General features: G+C 40.8%; 1 protein-coding gene across 3 annotated transcripts in view; it reads left to right on the plus strand.

The window, feature by feature from the left end:
* Nucleotides 1-16,982, plus strand: part of NCKAP5 (NCK associated protein 5) — a 640,533-nt gene that overhangs the window by 270,889 nt on the left and 352,662 nt on the right. For all 3 annotated transcript variants that reach the window (XM_063116607.1, XM_063116609.1, XM_063116608.1), the window contains one exon: nt 12,394-12,457. In XM_063116607.1, coding sequence (XP_062972677.1) covers nt 12,394-12,457 — 64 coding nt within the window. The remainder of the gene's footprint in view (nt 1-12,393; nt 12,458-16,982) is intronic.

The following is a 16,982-nucleotide window of genomic DNA, read 5'->3' on the forward strand; positions in this document are numbered from 1 at the left end:
ACATTGATTTGTAGCCTAAGCTTACAATCTATCCACACATATCTGGGAATAAGATTTTGCAGTGCAACCTTTTGTAAGCCTAACAATTTTATGGACACAAATGGCACACTTTCCTGTCCTGGAAGCCTGATAGTCTAAGAGCTAAATTGCATTTGCGTCACCCCTGTGCCTAAGGCATATGTGAATAAAGGATGCCCCTGTTATTCCTTAGCACTGTTGGCATAACATCCATACGTTATCATCCATGTCTGGTCACCATGAAGAAAGCCTTACCACAAGCGACAAGGCTAGTGGGTATTTAAAAGCCTGGTTTGAGCAATTCTTCATACAGATCATCCTGAACACGTGGACAGTTTCCTTACAAGCATCAGAGGTTCCCTGGAAAGGACAACTTCTTGATATGTAGACATTTCACACTAAATAGCTGATCCATGTCATGAACCGCCTACATTACATGCGGCCATGTGGAGCATCTGCCACATGGAAACAGCTCATAATGTTGATCCAGATCACTTGCGCAACAAATGAAGCATTACTCACAGCCCCCACTATATGGGTAGTGCTCTGAGAGTGAACTAATGCTAGCCATAGTTGAAGTAGTATGCAGGCAAGCTTTCTCTGTTTTTTCAGAAGTAGTGGTAGGGTGACCTACGCAGTGTTTTTATTAATTAGCTGTTCAGTTAGTTTAAATGTTGTTTTGAGAACTGCTTTTAATTTTACAAGAATAATATTTTAAAGCAGCAGACTTGGTGTGCTTTAAGATTACAGTTGGATTTTGTCACATGAGTGCTGTAATACAAACAAATCCAACTTGATGAGTTTATTAACAGTTTGCTATACAGGATTTTATTGGAATTGAAAGCTATAACTATTTCATCACTTTCAGATGATCAATTACTAGATCATTAACCAAGGATTTTGTCTTCAAAGGTAGCTAAGAAGTGTTTTAAATAAAAATGAATGAATGAATGAATAAATACCCAGCAACTAGATTGGCAATAATGAGAGGCCAAGGGGGGGAGAGCCCAACGGTGGCTGCAAATCTGTGTTGCGTCACTGTTTCGCAGCCACCGTGGGGCTTTCCCACAAAGCTGCACATTGAAAAAGTCAGGGATTTACCTTGGTTTTTTCATTGGGAACAAGGTCACTACAGCTTTCCCACCAACTGAACTTGCTCTGAGGCTTATCCAGGGGGGTGTTCCTGGTGGAAGGCGACTGGCAGTTGGTCGCCTTCCACCAGGAAGAGGGGGTCCAGTACCTGGATGACTGCTGTAAATCCTGCACTCCCTCCTTGGTGTCAGGATTACCTGATGCCACCCTGAGTGGGGAAAGGTGGTGCCAACTCAGCGCCATGAAGACAGAGCCCAGGTTCCTCTATCTGTTCCTTGTACTCATGCATTTTAAATCTCTGCATTGCTACTAGGTTTAGTCTGGTTGTACTTTTATATTGTGGTTTTAAGCTTCCATATTTTATATTTCATGCTGTTTCTTGTGGTGTTCTTTTTTTTAACCACCCAGAGTGTTTCAGCTATTGGGCAGTATAGAAATTAAAAAAAATAAATAATAAATAAATGTGTCACATGCTGTGTAATCATGGCCTGGTGATGTTGGAAGACTCTGACCAGGATCTCCCTATCCTTGTAAGTAATGCAAGCATAGGGTGTTGTAACAAATGTCTCTAGTAGTTTCCAGTTCCTCCAAATGCCAGTTGGCAGGAGGGGGCATGTTAAAATGGCTTCTTTTTCTTTTTACAAATAAAGGTAGTATAGTCAATGTTAGGCCAACTGCCAGTTGAGGTCTGTAATTTGGATTTGATCCAACAGGTACCAGTTGCCACCTCCTACCTACTGATGCACAGTACCAGTGATCTCCAAGAACATTGGGCATGCTTACGTATTGCAGAATTGCAGCAGGTATTCCCATACAAGTGAAACATTCCATTGCCATATTTCAAGGCTTTAAAATCTGGTAATGCTTATTTGGGTGCCTCACTAGATGGTATTAAACGATGGATAATCTCCAGTGGCAGAAAGCTGCGGTTAATGTATTCTAACCACAATTCTATTTAAACCTGTGGTAAATTAATTAAGTGCAGCCACATCTCCTTGGGGTGGATTCTTATAAACTTAATGAAGACAGTCCCGCTCAGTATTTGTTAGGAAGACCTTTTTAAAAAAGGAGAGTAAGCATGATGTTGAAGCCAGTGATGTTTGAGATATATTGCTTTTACCCTTAGGCTAGAATAAGGAGTTTGTAAGAACATTGATTTATTGGATTTGGAGATACTTCCATTCAAATGATGCAGAAAAAAAATTGTGTCCTAGATGCTTTTGATTGTTAAAGAGAAGTTTGTATAGGATGTGGAACAGCTGTTATGTATGTTGCTATTTTGTGACATTAAAGGCTGCCTTTTGTTCATCCAGTCCATATCTTACTTTGTGAAACCTCATTTATTCAGACAACTAAGGGCAGTTTCTGAGCCATTTTTTTTTTTAAAAAAACACCACATTCTGTTTTGGGTTAAATTGTACACATGGGATCATTTCTTGCTAGAAGCAACAACTGAGAAAGTATCAGCAGGCTTATTTTGTCTATTTTGAAGGGAAATGTAGCTATTTATACACATGCAAGACGTGATAATTGATGAACTGAGCAGAGAAGCTTAAGTGAAAAGACACCTTGAGATAGGGCTGAGCTAGTATGAGCCTTTGGCTTGTGTGCTTTCCGCCCCACCCTCTCTTCCTCTCCCCCTCTGGTACAGCCATAAGAAGACTGACTGCAGTAAAGTGTTATGTCTAATGATGGGTGAACTTAACCCAAGTGAGTTTGTTATTTGCTTGGAACCCAACGGACTCACCCATGTAGGCTTGGACAAGAGTTCTCCCTCAAAGCAAACTCTTGTTCCATGTAAACGAGCTTTTGCACATGTGCAATACCAAAATATATCTTGGGGACTGCACTTTGGGATTGCTTAGTGCTTCCTTGGAGCCAGAGCTGCAGCAATAACAAAAGAAGCTAAAGAGACTGCAGGTTGGTTAAAAAAATATTTAGGAAATTTAGGAAATATTTAGCAAATTTGTGGAGGAACAAACTAGAGACATAGCTCAATATATTAGTGCATGTGAGATGGGATTTGGGCGACATCTTGGGAGCCCTTAAATGGTATGATAAAGCCTGTGGATCTTATGTTTGACCTCCATATTGAAAGGAATTGTATGGACTACAGGATCAAGGCCTAGAGGAACAGGACGTAGCTCTACTGTGTAAGCAAGCAAAATTTATTAATTGAACACACTCTTGTGATGTACTTCAAGGATATAAGAGGTAGATCAGTGGGTTCCCTTACTTTATTCTACATAATTCCATTTATCCCCTTAAATTCCACTTTGTCTATTAAGTGATTTTAGCATACCTGCCAATGTTATGAAGATGAAAGATACCCTACAGAGATAATTGTTCATGATTATGCAAATTTTATAATCTATTAACGTGTGTATGATACACATGCACACTAAAAGCAAGACAATTCTCGGAAATAGAATCATGGTTTTGGCAGGTAAATGTAAGGGGGGAAAATGCCTGCCCTTTTTCTCTGTTAGCCAAGTACAATTTGCCTAAACTATTATAACAGTTCTTCTCTTGGTACATTGAAATAACATATTTGTGTGTATTTATATTTTTATCTGACACATTTAGACTTCTTTAAAATTGCACTTTTGGCTCAGGACAAATAGCGGACTCATAAGAACATTTCCTCAACTTTACTTAAATCAGAGAATGGGCCTCACTACATGTAATATATTCATTTTTATACAACCCCAGGATAATTTTATATACTTTTTTCATTAATGTAATGTAAAGCATGGACACATGAGTGGTTAAGTTTTCTAATGGAAAACCTTTATAAATTCCACCTGTGTCACAGAGGGTATTTTCCTTTTTTGGTATCCAACATTTAATTTTTTTTGGTTTATTATTCCCTAGGTTGGTATGAGAATTTTGTTTTTGCTTGCCTGTTTTGCCCTGTTTGAAGCTCCAGGGTGAACGTGAGCACGTGTGAACCAAATATATTTGCAAATTTTCAGACACTTGTTTGTGTTTGTCACGTTACCAATTCTCAGTTTGATTTGTGCAAATTAGGGAATTTGCACAAATCTCTTGGTTGATCACTGCTCGATTTGTGGAAGTTTCCCATTTGCACAGAGGAAGCAGGGATCACGAACACAAACAGGAATCAGGCAAAGGCAGGCGGCAAAATGATGTTCTAACATTGCTTGTTCACCCATCCCTCTTGTTCCTGTCCAAGAAGTAGACATTTGTCTTTGTTTATTTATTTTAATTTTAAAAACACATCTTTGTATGTAATAGAGCTGTAAAATCCAAGAATATACTAGAATAATAAAATCTTGAATCCTATTTTAGCACATAGATTTTTTTAAAAAAATAACAGGATAGGAATTGCTGAAATCTCATTGGGTATATACCAGGGATGGAGGAAACTCAGAAAAGGGATGTTTTGAATACTGACTCCCAATGCCCTAATAGGGTGGTCCAATTTGAGTTGGGTGCAGCCCTATTTAAGTTGGACCTGATTCAGAATGGGAATCACTGCCTGTTGCCCTACTTATCAGCGATCACCATTCTCTGTGAATGAGTCTAATGGATTTAGAAAGTAGCAGAAGCAGATATACAGATCATTACAAAAGGACCTTGTGAAAGGAGAACTATGCAGCAGAAGGCTCCACTTGACATAGCAGAGGCCCCTGTAGAGCCTTTTTGTATGTGTGTTGCTGTAAAGGGTGTATGGAGCATCTTTTTCTGCCAAGGTTCATACGGAGTGTAGCACATAGAAAAATCCCAGAGGATTCAAAATAACTCATTTTCCTTGCCTCCCTCTTTGCCAAGGGAGACAGCATGAGGGTCCATTTCAGGTAATGAGATGGCCTTGTGGGCCTTCCATATCCTGTTGAGTCTGCAATCCTATTCACACTTACCTGGGAGTAAGTCTCATTGAACTCAGTGGGGCTTATGACATGCATAAGAGTGTGCTGTTTGTTTTCCTCCCATTCACCATGTGAGTTACTTTTGCTCTGGAGGAATGCATAGGTGAGTCCATTCCCTATAATGGTTAATGCAGCCTTCACCAACCAGATGTTTTGGACTACAACTCCCAGAATTCCTAACCATTTGTCATGCTGCCAGGGTCTGGATTTGAAGTACAAAACATGAGGACGCAACAAGATGGTGAAGGCTGTGTTGTTGCATTGCCTGGGTACAGGCAGGGATTGGTTTGGACTCATTAGAATTTGTATCTGTTTTCCTAGATTTTTTTAGAGACTAGATTTGAGTTTGCAACTGACGTGGAAGCACTCATGACTTCTGCCTGCTAATGGATTGCATGGGTATAGAAAGTAGCATAAATGGCTTTTGATTTTAAACAAACTTCTTTTGTCCAAGACTCATAACAATGGTGATATGAGTGCTGGATAAAGAAAGTAATGATAAAGCCCATTGTGTCAGAAAGTGAAATGTAATTAGTGAAATTCAGATGAAGTTTCTAGATTCTCAAAGACTCTGGAAACATTTAGCTTCCTTTCTATTTCTATGTAGGCTTGAATAGGGATATTCAATCAGTTCTTCTATTTCTTTTGTAGAGAAAATAAAGCAGACATCCCTTTACAGACAGCTGAGATAAAGGAAAGGAACTGTAATGATCTCTATTGTTTCTACCAGCTGTAATTTAATGTTGTTTCTTTTATATCCTTGGATAAATAGGTCAAGAAATATTCTTTTGGGAATTTGTTACTCAGAGATCTTATTAGTTGTTTCAGACTACAGCATTATAAAGCAGCAGACCAATGCAGAAGCACAATGTGACCATAGGAGTAATACCCACTGAGTTCAGTTGGCATACTTCCAGTTGTGTGCAGCCTAGATCCTTTGAAACAGGATTAACCAGTTTTATAATTTGATTATGTTAGCACGTTAAGCAAAGTTTAATTAAAAAAGAAAGAAATAGGATGATTGCTAGGTGCTGGATGTGCGATTTATGTTTGTACAGTGGCATGGACCTACTAGGATGACCATATTTTGGAAAACAAAAAGGAGGACATCATTGCTGACCCTCAAGAAGGCGTGTCCACTCCAAAATGTCCAGGCCCCAAGGAAGCATGCCCATCTTAACTTTACCACCCCAAGGGGGTGTGGCATTGGTCACATGTCTGATTTATTGAATTGTAAACCAGAATCTAAAAGACAATAAAGTAAGATATCATTGATCATCTCTGAATTCTACAACTTAACCATTACTGTTGTGAAATGTAGTCAGAATTTGGAAAAAGGGAAAAAGAAACATCACTACTTCCTATGTTTATTTTACAAACACGTCTCTTAAAAAGAAAAGTGGGTTACATCACCATCAAAGAAATCAAATACTGAGATTTCAGCAGGCATTATGACACACTTCCAATGATATATTTGCAGCCATAAAGCATAGAATCCGTTTTTAAAAGAAAAGTTCAGATTCTCAGTTGACTGAACTCTGGGTCCAGCAGTATATCATCCTGCACTTCTGGCTATTACAGAAACAGGTCAGATCACCAATCCAAATGCTAGTCCCCACCAGAACAGACACATAGAAGCAAATTCATAGTCAAGTTCCTCGGCTTATTTCATTTTATTGTGATTTTCATTACCTAGTTCTTTACCATTAATCTAAGAGACGAACAATTATATTGGCATACTAGCTCACTAACAACATGACTGCCAGGGCACAGTACTGCATTAGTATAGGGATTTTAAGCAAAGCTTTTGTTTCTGTGATTGCTAAGGAAATTTCACTTCAGTATGAGAAGGGACATTAACCAAATGCAGAATCAGTTGCCCCACATCCTTTCCACACTCAAGCCCTTTGGCCAGTGGTGCAGTGGTGAATCTGAAATGCAGGTGCTCATCACAACAGTCCTCATAGCCATGACCCCAACAGGAGTCCAAAACATCAAGCAGCTCTGCTGACCCATATCAACAAACCAGTTCAAGCAGTTTTCATCTCCACCAGGAGCAAGCCTTCAGTAAATTTAATTGGACTTAATTGCTCAGTTAAGACCAAACCAAACCAAAATGCTCTGCGTTACAACAGGGAACAATACATTGTTGGATGGAAAAGTACCCCCCTTCCCGCTCAGACAAACCGCTATGGTGAGGATTGCAGCTAAACTCAGAGGGAACAGGGAAGCCTGAGATAACAGCATTCCTGCTAGTAGAGTTTGTGTGTGTGTGTGTCCGTGTGTGTCCATCCTAGTTAGTATCTCTGGTGATCATCAGTGTACAATCAAAGACATCTTAAAAAGTTATGTAAGTTGAAAGTTTATTTCTTTTGGGTTGGATCCAGATTTAGGTGCATGCAACTCAGATAGCAGATACCTGCCCCCTCCTTCCCATGGCAGCACCTCCAGCCCCCTGAGGATTCCCCCACCCTGCTGAATAGGGTGAGCTATGGTGTGGGAGGGAGGATGGATACCCCAAAATCAGGTAGAGACATCTTCTGTAAGGAGAGCCCTACCCTCCATGCAAGGCAGCACCTGGATCCAACTCTTTATTTTTATTTATTCATGATGTTTATATGCTGCCCTATAAGAAAAGGTTCTCAGGGCAGCTCATACAAAAACCCACTAACCACACCATTCTAAATCCTTGGCAATGGGTGAAGAAGTAAATATATTTTCATACAAAATACAAAAATAGACAGCTATGAAGAAGAGGAGTAATAGGGAATTTAGATTAACGAAAAGGAAATATGCACATAAACAGCACAGGCATTGATCTTATGAAATTGCCTCCCATAGACTGATGAACAGCGTTTCTTTTTGGCATGTAAGGATCTGATTCCCCTCCCCTCCCGCTTGCCTAAGGTACTTATGACACATTCAGTTGCTCGCTTATGCAGTTCATTCACCACCACCCCTAATAGAACCTGTGGTTAAGCACTATGTTTAGTATATGTGGCGATATTACTAGGACATTGGAAGAGGGCTCCCTTTGTTGCTTGCCCTGCACCCCATCGTGGATTCAAAGCAGGCCAGCGCTTGGTTTTTCAAGCCCCGATGGGCCTTCGGAAGAGGGTTTCTTTTGTGGCTTGCTCCAGTCCCAATCGGGGCTTCAAAACAGGAAGGCTCTTGTTTTTTCAAGCCCCGATGGGGCGCAAGGGCGTGCGTGCACGAGGGATCTCCTTCCTCCAGGCCTTTGGAAGAGGGCTCCGTTCATTGCTTGCCCTGCACCCCATTGTGGCTTCAAAGCAGGCCTTTTCTAAGAGCCTCAGGCAGTGCTGCCACCCCTCACTGCTGCCTCCTTGCAGCAGGGGAAGTAACTGCGCTGGCCCAGGCAGGCCAGGGCAGCAAATAAAGCCCTGCAAGGCACGGCTGAAAGGGGCAGGCCCGCGCAGCTGAATATGGGGGCTGCGCTGGTCTGGAGCAAGACCCAATGCTGACACCGGCCACCACCTCCTTACCTTCCTTCTTTGCCCTCCATGGGCTGTGGTGCTCTTGCCGCTACTGCTTCTCCTCTCCTTCTTTTCCATCTGGCTTCTGGCCCTGCTCAGAGCTGCTGCTGCTGTTACTGCCGATAGCTGGGGTCTTTCTGTTTGGACTACGCATGCACGCCTTGCCCAGGAGTCTCAGATCTCGTGAGAGATGGGTCGCTGGAAGTCTCGCGAGATCTGAGAGTTCACTTCTCAGGGTTTTGATGCTGCATCCCAGGCTCAGGAGACAGCGAGGGATGGGAGACAGCCCAATTTCCCTGGAGATTTACTCTATTTGCCCGGTTCTTCCGGTTCTGAGGTCCTGATCTGGATGGACCGGATTTTCCTGGGTGGGTTGGTCAGCCTAGGACCTATATAATATAGAATAATGTTTTTAAAATCTGTACAGATATAATTATTAGACTTGGGGGACAAACAGGATTATTTAAAACATTATTTATACACAGTTTTATTTAATAACAAGACCAGAAGATGTACTGATATCATTTTTTAATTTCCAAATAAAATATACACTGTTTTTTACTAGCTACAATTATGAGATGATGGAAGGCTGGATTTGGAAATGGAGAACAATGTTTTATTGAGTATCTGCTCTCTCTCTCTCTCTCTCTCTCTCTCTCTCTCTCTCTCTCTCTCTCTCTCTGTGTGTGTGTGTGTTTTGCTTCAGAAAAACATAAAAATTAACTTGCAAAAGAAATTAAATATTCTTAACGTGCCTAGTCAAAGGTATTTCCCCCAAATTCTACAAACTTCCTTGTAGAAGCTTTCTTCTTTAAAGATAGATCTGTTACCAGATAGTTTGTGCAATAAAACAAAAATAAAACCCCCAAATGATGCTAATGTTCTCAAGACAAAGTGAGGGGGCACAGTTATGTCTACCAAGCCTTTACTTCATGCAGTGTTCAGGTCATTAAAAATATGACCCATTATGAAAGAAACTGTGAATTAAGAAAGATGTAAGAGTGGAAAAAATTACCCACTAAAACTTTCAGATACCAAGTAAGGATTGTATTGTCTCAAAGAAAAGGATAAAACAAATATTTTACTTGTACATAAATTGTTGAAAATGTTCCTTTTTTAAAAAAAACAGAGGTCCCAAGCACACTGTGGACGTAGAAAAACAGGCAATAAATATACAAGAAGCAAATTTATTAACTTGGTTCCTATCTATTATGCGAAGGAGACTAGTTTGCTGTCTGAAGTCATAATTTTTCAAACACAATGACTATCAGTCACAAGGTATCCTGTGGATCCTCATAAATCTCTATATAGGAGGCTTTTCTATTCTTTGCTCCTCAGACTTTTTAACCAATGCCCCTCCCGACAGATTGATTAACAAAAGAGTATTGCTGGCACAGTTTTCTCTCCCATACTTGATCCAACCTTCCCAGTGGGGTATGTTGGCAGAGAATATAATGGCTAGGGAGTTGTTTTTGTCAGGACTGTTAGACTTTTCTGAGTCATTCCTCATGGGGCTGTCTTGGCTAATCCTTGAAAAAAATATGTGGTGGCGCCAGAATTTTGAGGGTATATAGGAAAGGTGTACCTAGAGGGGCCTCTGTGGCCTAGAAGAAGTAGGGTGTGCAAATTTTCTAAATCTTCTTGGGCATTTGAATGCTGTGGGCAAAGTGAGAATAGTTTGGGGTGGTCTTCCCAGGCTGAGCTGACCTGGATCCATAGCACTGTTCACACAATGAGCACACACAGGAGGGAGCAGGAAGTCCTGCCTTATGAGTAAACACTTGGCTATCTGTAAAGTCTCTAAAATATGTTGAGGGACTATGATTTTTGCATGGTCCCTGTGTGTGTACAGTTTGAATGTATGAGAAACCTTTCAGATGATTGAAGGAACGCAGAAAGAGCAATGTAGTCAACCCTCTGCACAGTCCTAACACACTTATAAATTGTAAGAGTGTAGTCTTGTGTACAAGATTGTAGACCATGCATAGGGACCATACAAGCAGCCAGACATTGTTTACTTGGACTTCCAAAAGGCTTTTGACAAAGTCCCTTATGAAAGTCTCCTGAGCAGATGTAGCAATTGTGGAATAAGAGGAAAGGCCCTCTTATGGATCACTAACTGGCTAAAGAACAGAAAGCAGAGAGTAGGAATAAATGGAAACTTCTCCCAATGGAGGAATGTAAATAGTGGGGTCCCACAGGGATCTGTATTTAGACCAATGTTTTTCAACCTGTTCATAAATGATCTGGAATTAGGAGTGAGCAGTTAAGTGGCCAAGTTTGTAGATGCCACCAAATTATTTTGAGGGATTGCAAAGAGCTCCAAACATATCTCTCCAAACTGGGAGAATGGGCATTAAAATAGCAAATGCAGTTCAGTGTAAGCAAGTGTGAAATGATGTACGCTGGGGCAAAACATCCCAACTTCCAAGTATAAGCTAATGGGAACTGAGCTAGTGGTGACTGACCAAGAAAGGCATCTTGTGGTTGTGGTGGACAGCTCAATGAAAATGTCAACCGAGGTTGTGGCAGCTGTGAAAAAGGCAAATTCCATGTTGGGCATAATTAGAAAAGGAATTGAGATTAAAAATTGCATTATCATGCCGCCGTTATACAAATCTATGATGCAACCACACTTGGAATATTGTATACAGTTCTGGTTACCACACCTAAAAAAGATATTGTAGAGATGGAAAAAGTGCAGCAAAGGGCAACTGAAATGGTCAAGAGGGTGGAGCAACATCCCTATAAGAAAAGGTTACAACGGGTGGAATTGATTAGCTTGGAGGAGACGTGATAATAGTGTGGAGAATGTGGATAGGGAGACATTTTTCTCCCTCTCTTATAATACTTGAACCTGAAGTCGTCCCATGAAGCTGATTGGTGGGAGATTCAGGACAGAAAAAGGAAGTACTTCTTCACACAGCCTATAGTTAAACTATGGAATTTGCTACAACAAGACATAGTGATGGCTTTAAAACGGATTCAATTTAAAAGGGGGTTGATAAATTCCTGAAGGAGAAGGCTATCAATGGCTACAAGTCCTGATGCTACCTCCAGTATCAGAGGCAGGACACCAACGTAAACCACTTGCTGGGTAACATGAGTGGGCGGGTACTGTTGCCCTTGTGTCCTGCTTGTGGGTCCCTGGTCAAAAGCTGCTTTGCTACTGTATGAACAGAATGCTGGACTAGATGGACTCTTGGTCTAGTCCAGGATGGCTCTTCTTATGTTGTTATGTTTTTAACTGAATGCACATAGGACATGGACAAAACTTGCCACTTCACTTCTCCCCTTGTGCTTCCTTTCTGTGTGTGTTTATTATGCGAATAGGGTTTATCCCGTTCAGCTGAGGCTTCATTGATGCATTACGAGTCATAAGTCATGTTTCTTCTCTCCACCCCCCTGAAATAATTATTTAGATACGTATGGCTTGATTTTCGAATGGATTGCTTAATTCTTTTTATATTCACATTTTTGTATTAAAATATTTATTTTATTAGGACTGATTTTTTCACCATTCTCCAGTTTGCTTTTAAATCCATTTTATATTTTATAACACAAGTTAAGATAAGTGTGTTGTCATGGAGTAGAATTAAATTTATACACAAAGTTGTAGACCATTTCATTAAGCATTATATCCAAAGTAGACTTTTCACATATAGCCATGATTAGGGGACACTTTGGTCATGGGACACTTTTTCAGTAATTGGTGTTTTACCAACATAGAATAGCATACAATAGCATGTTTCAAAATATTGCAAAGAAACCAAACCTTGGCAAGCAGGTTAGTGCACTGAAGAGCAAGGATGCCCCGGTGCCATATAAATAGTATACTTTCCTGCCTAATGCAAGTTTAAGTGCTATTTATGTGTGTTTTTTCCTTCTTTCCATAGGGAGAAGCTGTCTGTGGCTCGGCTGCAGCAGGAAGTTGCACGCAGAAAGAGTGACGGAACAATGGTAAATTTTGGCAGTTATCTGCTTTGCATTTTCAGTTGTCCTGTTCCTGTTCAGGCTTCAGACATGCTTGCTTTGTTAGAGATTACAACCAAAATATAAACATGCAGTTTTATAAAGATGCAATTCCAACATTGCTTGGAAAAAGATATCTTCTTTGGGAAAGCATCATGGGAAGATGTTATCAGTCATAATACTGGCTTCTGCTTATGACCATGTGAGAAATCATGCTAATTAGGCACACAAATAGATTGAGATTAGATACACTTGATTAGCAATTAATCATCCATTACTGGCTATGAAGAAAGGACAAAGAGTGCCATGAAAACATTTGAAAGATTGATCATGTTCATGCTTAGTCTTCTTTCCATTCAGCTTTTCCTCACATTTTGCTTGGGAAAGTCATTTTCTTGCCAGTTCAGTGCAAAGTTGGAATTGACATTATTAGCAACAATAATATTAATGAACCTTATTGCATTATTGTACAACATCTTTGTGAATGAGGTTTGCTTATGTTGACTTGAAGGAACTTTCTCCATAAAGGCCTGGTCTGAATGTAATGCTAAGCCAGGTTTTAGTGCAATGCCAATGAAACCTCAGGCTAGGGGGGTGGGTCAGGGGAATCTGTTCTGTCCTCTCTCTCTCTCTCTCTCTCTCTCTCTCTCTCTCTCTCTCTCTCATATCTGTGTACAAATATGCATGGTAAGATGCAAGCATGAGGTCTCAAGCAGTGATTCAGCCTCTGTTCCAGTCAAGATCCAAGCAAAGGAGGGCATTATTGAACTCTTCAACTGAAGATTGATCAGGTGGCCAGGTCAGGTGATAGTCCCTGGCCCATCTTAAAGCTTCTACTTTGAATCACCTAGGAGATATGCTCTTCCTGACTACCCAGGAATCTTACACACTGACCCTGTTCAGATGACATGCTAAGCCATGGGTTAGCATGGGGTTTTCAGCCTAACTATGGCTTAGTGTGTTGTCTGAACAGACCAGAGCACTAATATCAGTTCATATGTTACTATATTTGTGCAAATTGCAGACTCTTGAGTGGTTCATAATTCCGATTCACTGTAATTTCAAGTAAATTTGCTTACAGTGAGATCTATGGGCTCAACCCCAAAGCTCACATCTGTAACTGTTACCCCAAACATGAATTCTCTGTGTCTGCAAGGTGAGCAATTATTATTATTGTTGATTACCATTATTGTTGATTACCTTTTTTCCTATTCATTTGTTGATGAAAGAGGTCTATAAAGATTGTGTGTCATAATGCAAAATAATAATAATGCTGAACAATCAAATGAGAACTTTAGATGGGGCGTGCTGGCCCTCCATTAGAAGGCAATGTCACAATCTTTGGTGTGATGCTGGTATTTCAGGGTGTATTAAATTGGCATAATGTTGAAGATTAGGATGTCAGGATATTGTAGTCACCCTATTGGAATGAATGGCAAAACGTTCAAGCACATGTTACAATTACCATGGAGGTGCCGCAGAAAGCAGGATTGCTGTGGCAGGTTTTCTACTCCTAAATGTCCGTTGGCTCAGAGCTGATTCTTTTGCCAGCGATGTGCAAAATCTGTCTTTCCCCACATGTGAAACATAGGCTTTTCTTTGATATAATGGCTTGGTTCCTAGGTTTTTGCTCTGTGAATGGAAGGAGTGTTCCACAAATGGAGGTGATCTTTCCATAGCCTTAAGTGTAAGGGAGAACTTTTGTTCATGGAGTTGAAAAATTAGGATTCATACTGCAGTGTTTAAGAAGAGCATGGGGTGATGTATGTCTTGGGTATTGCAACAGAAGTACCAGTTTGGGTCAGTTGCAGCTGTAAGGATGCTTCAGTTGCTGGGGTATATACTTTAATTAACTTTTATCATAACATCGATTGGCAGGAGCACACATGTGCAGTGCTATAGGCAACTTATGAATTCTAGTAGTGGCAGCTGCAGCAGCAGGATACTAATTGCAACCAGCATCTTTCACAGTTTAACCACTTGTGTGGTCCGGCTTCAGCAAATATCAGGGCTAGTCCCTGTGATGACGGTGTCTCTGTTTCTTAGCCCCCAGGCAGGAATAGTTGTATCTTGCTGTTCCTGGTGCTCAGTGGTAGGTCTCATCTCACTGATGGTGAAATGCGTGAGTACAACAGACACTGTGATTGAGTTCTGAAGAGTATTTCCTTACTTATTAGCAGCAGCAATAAATCCATTTAAATTGTTGACTTCTCTGTTTTCAAACATGTCATGAAGAAACCATATTGAGGGACAGGGGAACTGTCTCTGGACTGAGATTCTGTTCTTCTTAAGCCATATACAGATATAAACAATGGAAGTAGCTCAGTTTCAGAACACTTCTGTGCATATGGATGTGTGTGTATGTGTGTAAGAGAATTTTCAGTGGTTTGTTCACATAAACTTTCCTAGAAAATACCATTGTGGATACATAGTTCTGCATATCCATGTGTTTCTTGGGCTACCAAAAGGTGTGTGTGAATTGAGTCAGGGTCTTGAACTGACCAAAGTGCCATGTAGGATAAGTAACATGGGATAGGAACAGTATTTGCTTGCGTTCTGGGCCCACGAGGTCATAGTAATAAGGCAGTCCTTGGCATATTCTGAATTTTCCTTTAGGTCTGGGTCATTTACTTGCAATTTATGGAACTAAATTTATGGAACTAGCATAGTGGTGCTGATGAATTTCTGGAGATCCTGGGTCCTGGTTGCTGGGACATAGGCCATTCTGCCAGTGTTGATTCTTTTCCCCATTGATCAAATGGAACTGGGCTCCTCCCTGTTACATGGGCAATGGGCCAGCTGACCTTACAGGGGCTGCAGCTCATGTCACTATGCTAGAGAGAAGATGAGGATAGCTGGGCCCCTGCAGCCTATTCAAATGGCTTGTCAGCTTGCACTTTGACCTTGAAGCTCAAATGAATTAGTTTAGGAAGGGTGCAGGGCATCTCAGTCTGGGTCAGCTCATCCATAGTGTCACCTTGTAATCCTAGAAGTCCTGGACCAAAAGATAGTCCAGGTTCTGGACCAAAAGATATATTCCTACAGCAGCTGTGACCCCTGTCATAGTTGGCAGATGCCATAGTTAAGAGCTTCCTTCCACTGGGGATTGTCAAAGAGTGGCTGGGCTTCATGAAATACCAGCTTGCCCATCATTAAGCCCTTCCTTTCAGGAGATAAGACAAAATACACATTGTTAACCAGTTAACCAGCACATAGTTAAATTATGGAATTCCTTACCACAAGATGTAGTGATGGCCACCAATTTGGATGGCTTTAAAAGGGAGTTGGATAAATTCCTGGAGGCGAAGGTTATCAATGGATACTAGCCCTGATAGTTGTGTGCTATCTCCAGTATTTCAGCCAGTAAGCCTGTGTGCAGCAGTTGCTGGGGAACTTGGGTAGGAGGGTGCTGTTGCACCATGTCCTGCTTGTTCATCCCTGGCCAATGGCTGGTTGGCCATTGTGTGAACAGAGTGCTGGACTAGATGGACCCTTGGTTTGATCCAGCATGACACTTATGTTATTAAGTGCTTGGGACACAGATTAAGAGCAGTGTCCAGTCCTTCCCACAAACCAGCAGGACCAGCTGCTAGCACAATTGAAAGCTAGGAAGCAAAACTCTAGTCTGGGTGGCAAATGTAATCTTGAGCTTTCAAGACCTCCTACTGTTGCTGTAGGTCTTGTGTTGAATCACTGTCTTTCTTTAACAGTTATGGCTTCCCAGAAAGAATTATGGGAATTACAATTTAAGCTGTTGAATTCTGAGATATCCTGCTTACAGAAACACAATTCCAAGAACTCTCTGGGAGGAGTGGATGTGTGGGCATTTGCAGAATTCTGTTGCCAAAATTCAGCTGTTACATCGGCGTCATTCTCATTGAAATGTAAGAAACTGAGCTCATGAAATAAGTCACCACTGGATTGCTGTCCATGGTAGAATAACAGTAGTACACTCACTGAAGCAAAATTTTGAATATAGCTGAAGGAAATAGACAGCCTCATGAGTTTGCAATGATTCACATTCAAGCAAAAGTCAAATTTTCAGTAGTGTTGCATCTTCCTAATGTGAGGCATATAGGCTCATATTCTGTGCATATTTAAAAATTGTAGGTCTACTGAGTCTAACTATATTAACTTTTATTGCATTCCCTTTGTTCTGTGGCCTGTAACATACATTATAGTATTCAAGCTATTTCTTTATGAAAGCTAAAGTGGAATCAATTGTATGAAATTGCCTTTCATGTTGGCATAGATTTCACTAAGGGTGGGCCAGAAGCCCTTATTTGCTATGATCCCCGCTGTGGGTTTAAGTGATACAAAGTGATTATCGTGGCTTCTTCTCTGTATCCATCTAATTCACACCTGCACCCTTTTGTAGAAACATACCACGTTAACTGAATATGAGTTCCCAGCTGAATTGGTTCCCTCCCTTTTGGTAATCCTTCAGCGTTAGATTGATTTATGAATGTATCAGATTCTTTGTTAGCATGTAAACCACTAATTAATTTAAAGC

Source organism: Elgaria multicarinata, chromosome 2, assembly GCF_023053635.1.
Source record: "Elgaria multicarinata webbii isolate HBS135686 ecotype San Diego chromosome 2, rElgMul1.1.pri, whole genome shotgun sequence".
Taxonomy (NCBI): Eukaryota; Metazoa; Chordata; class Lepidosauria; order Squamata; family Anguidae; genus Elgaria; species Elgaria multicarinata.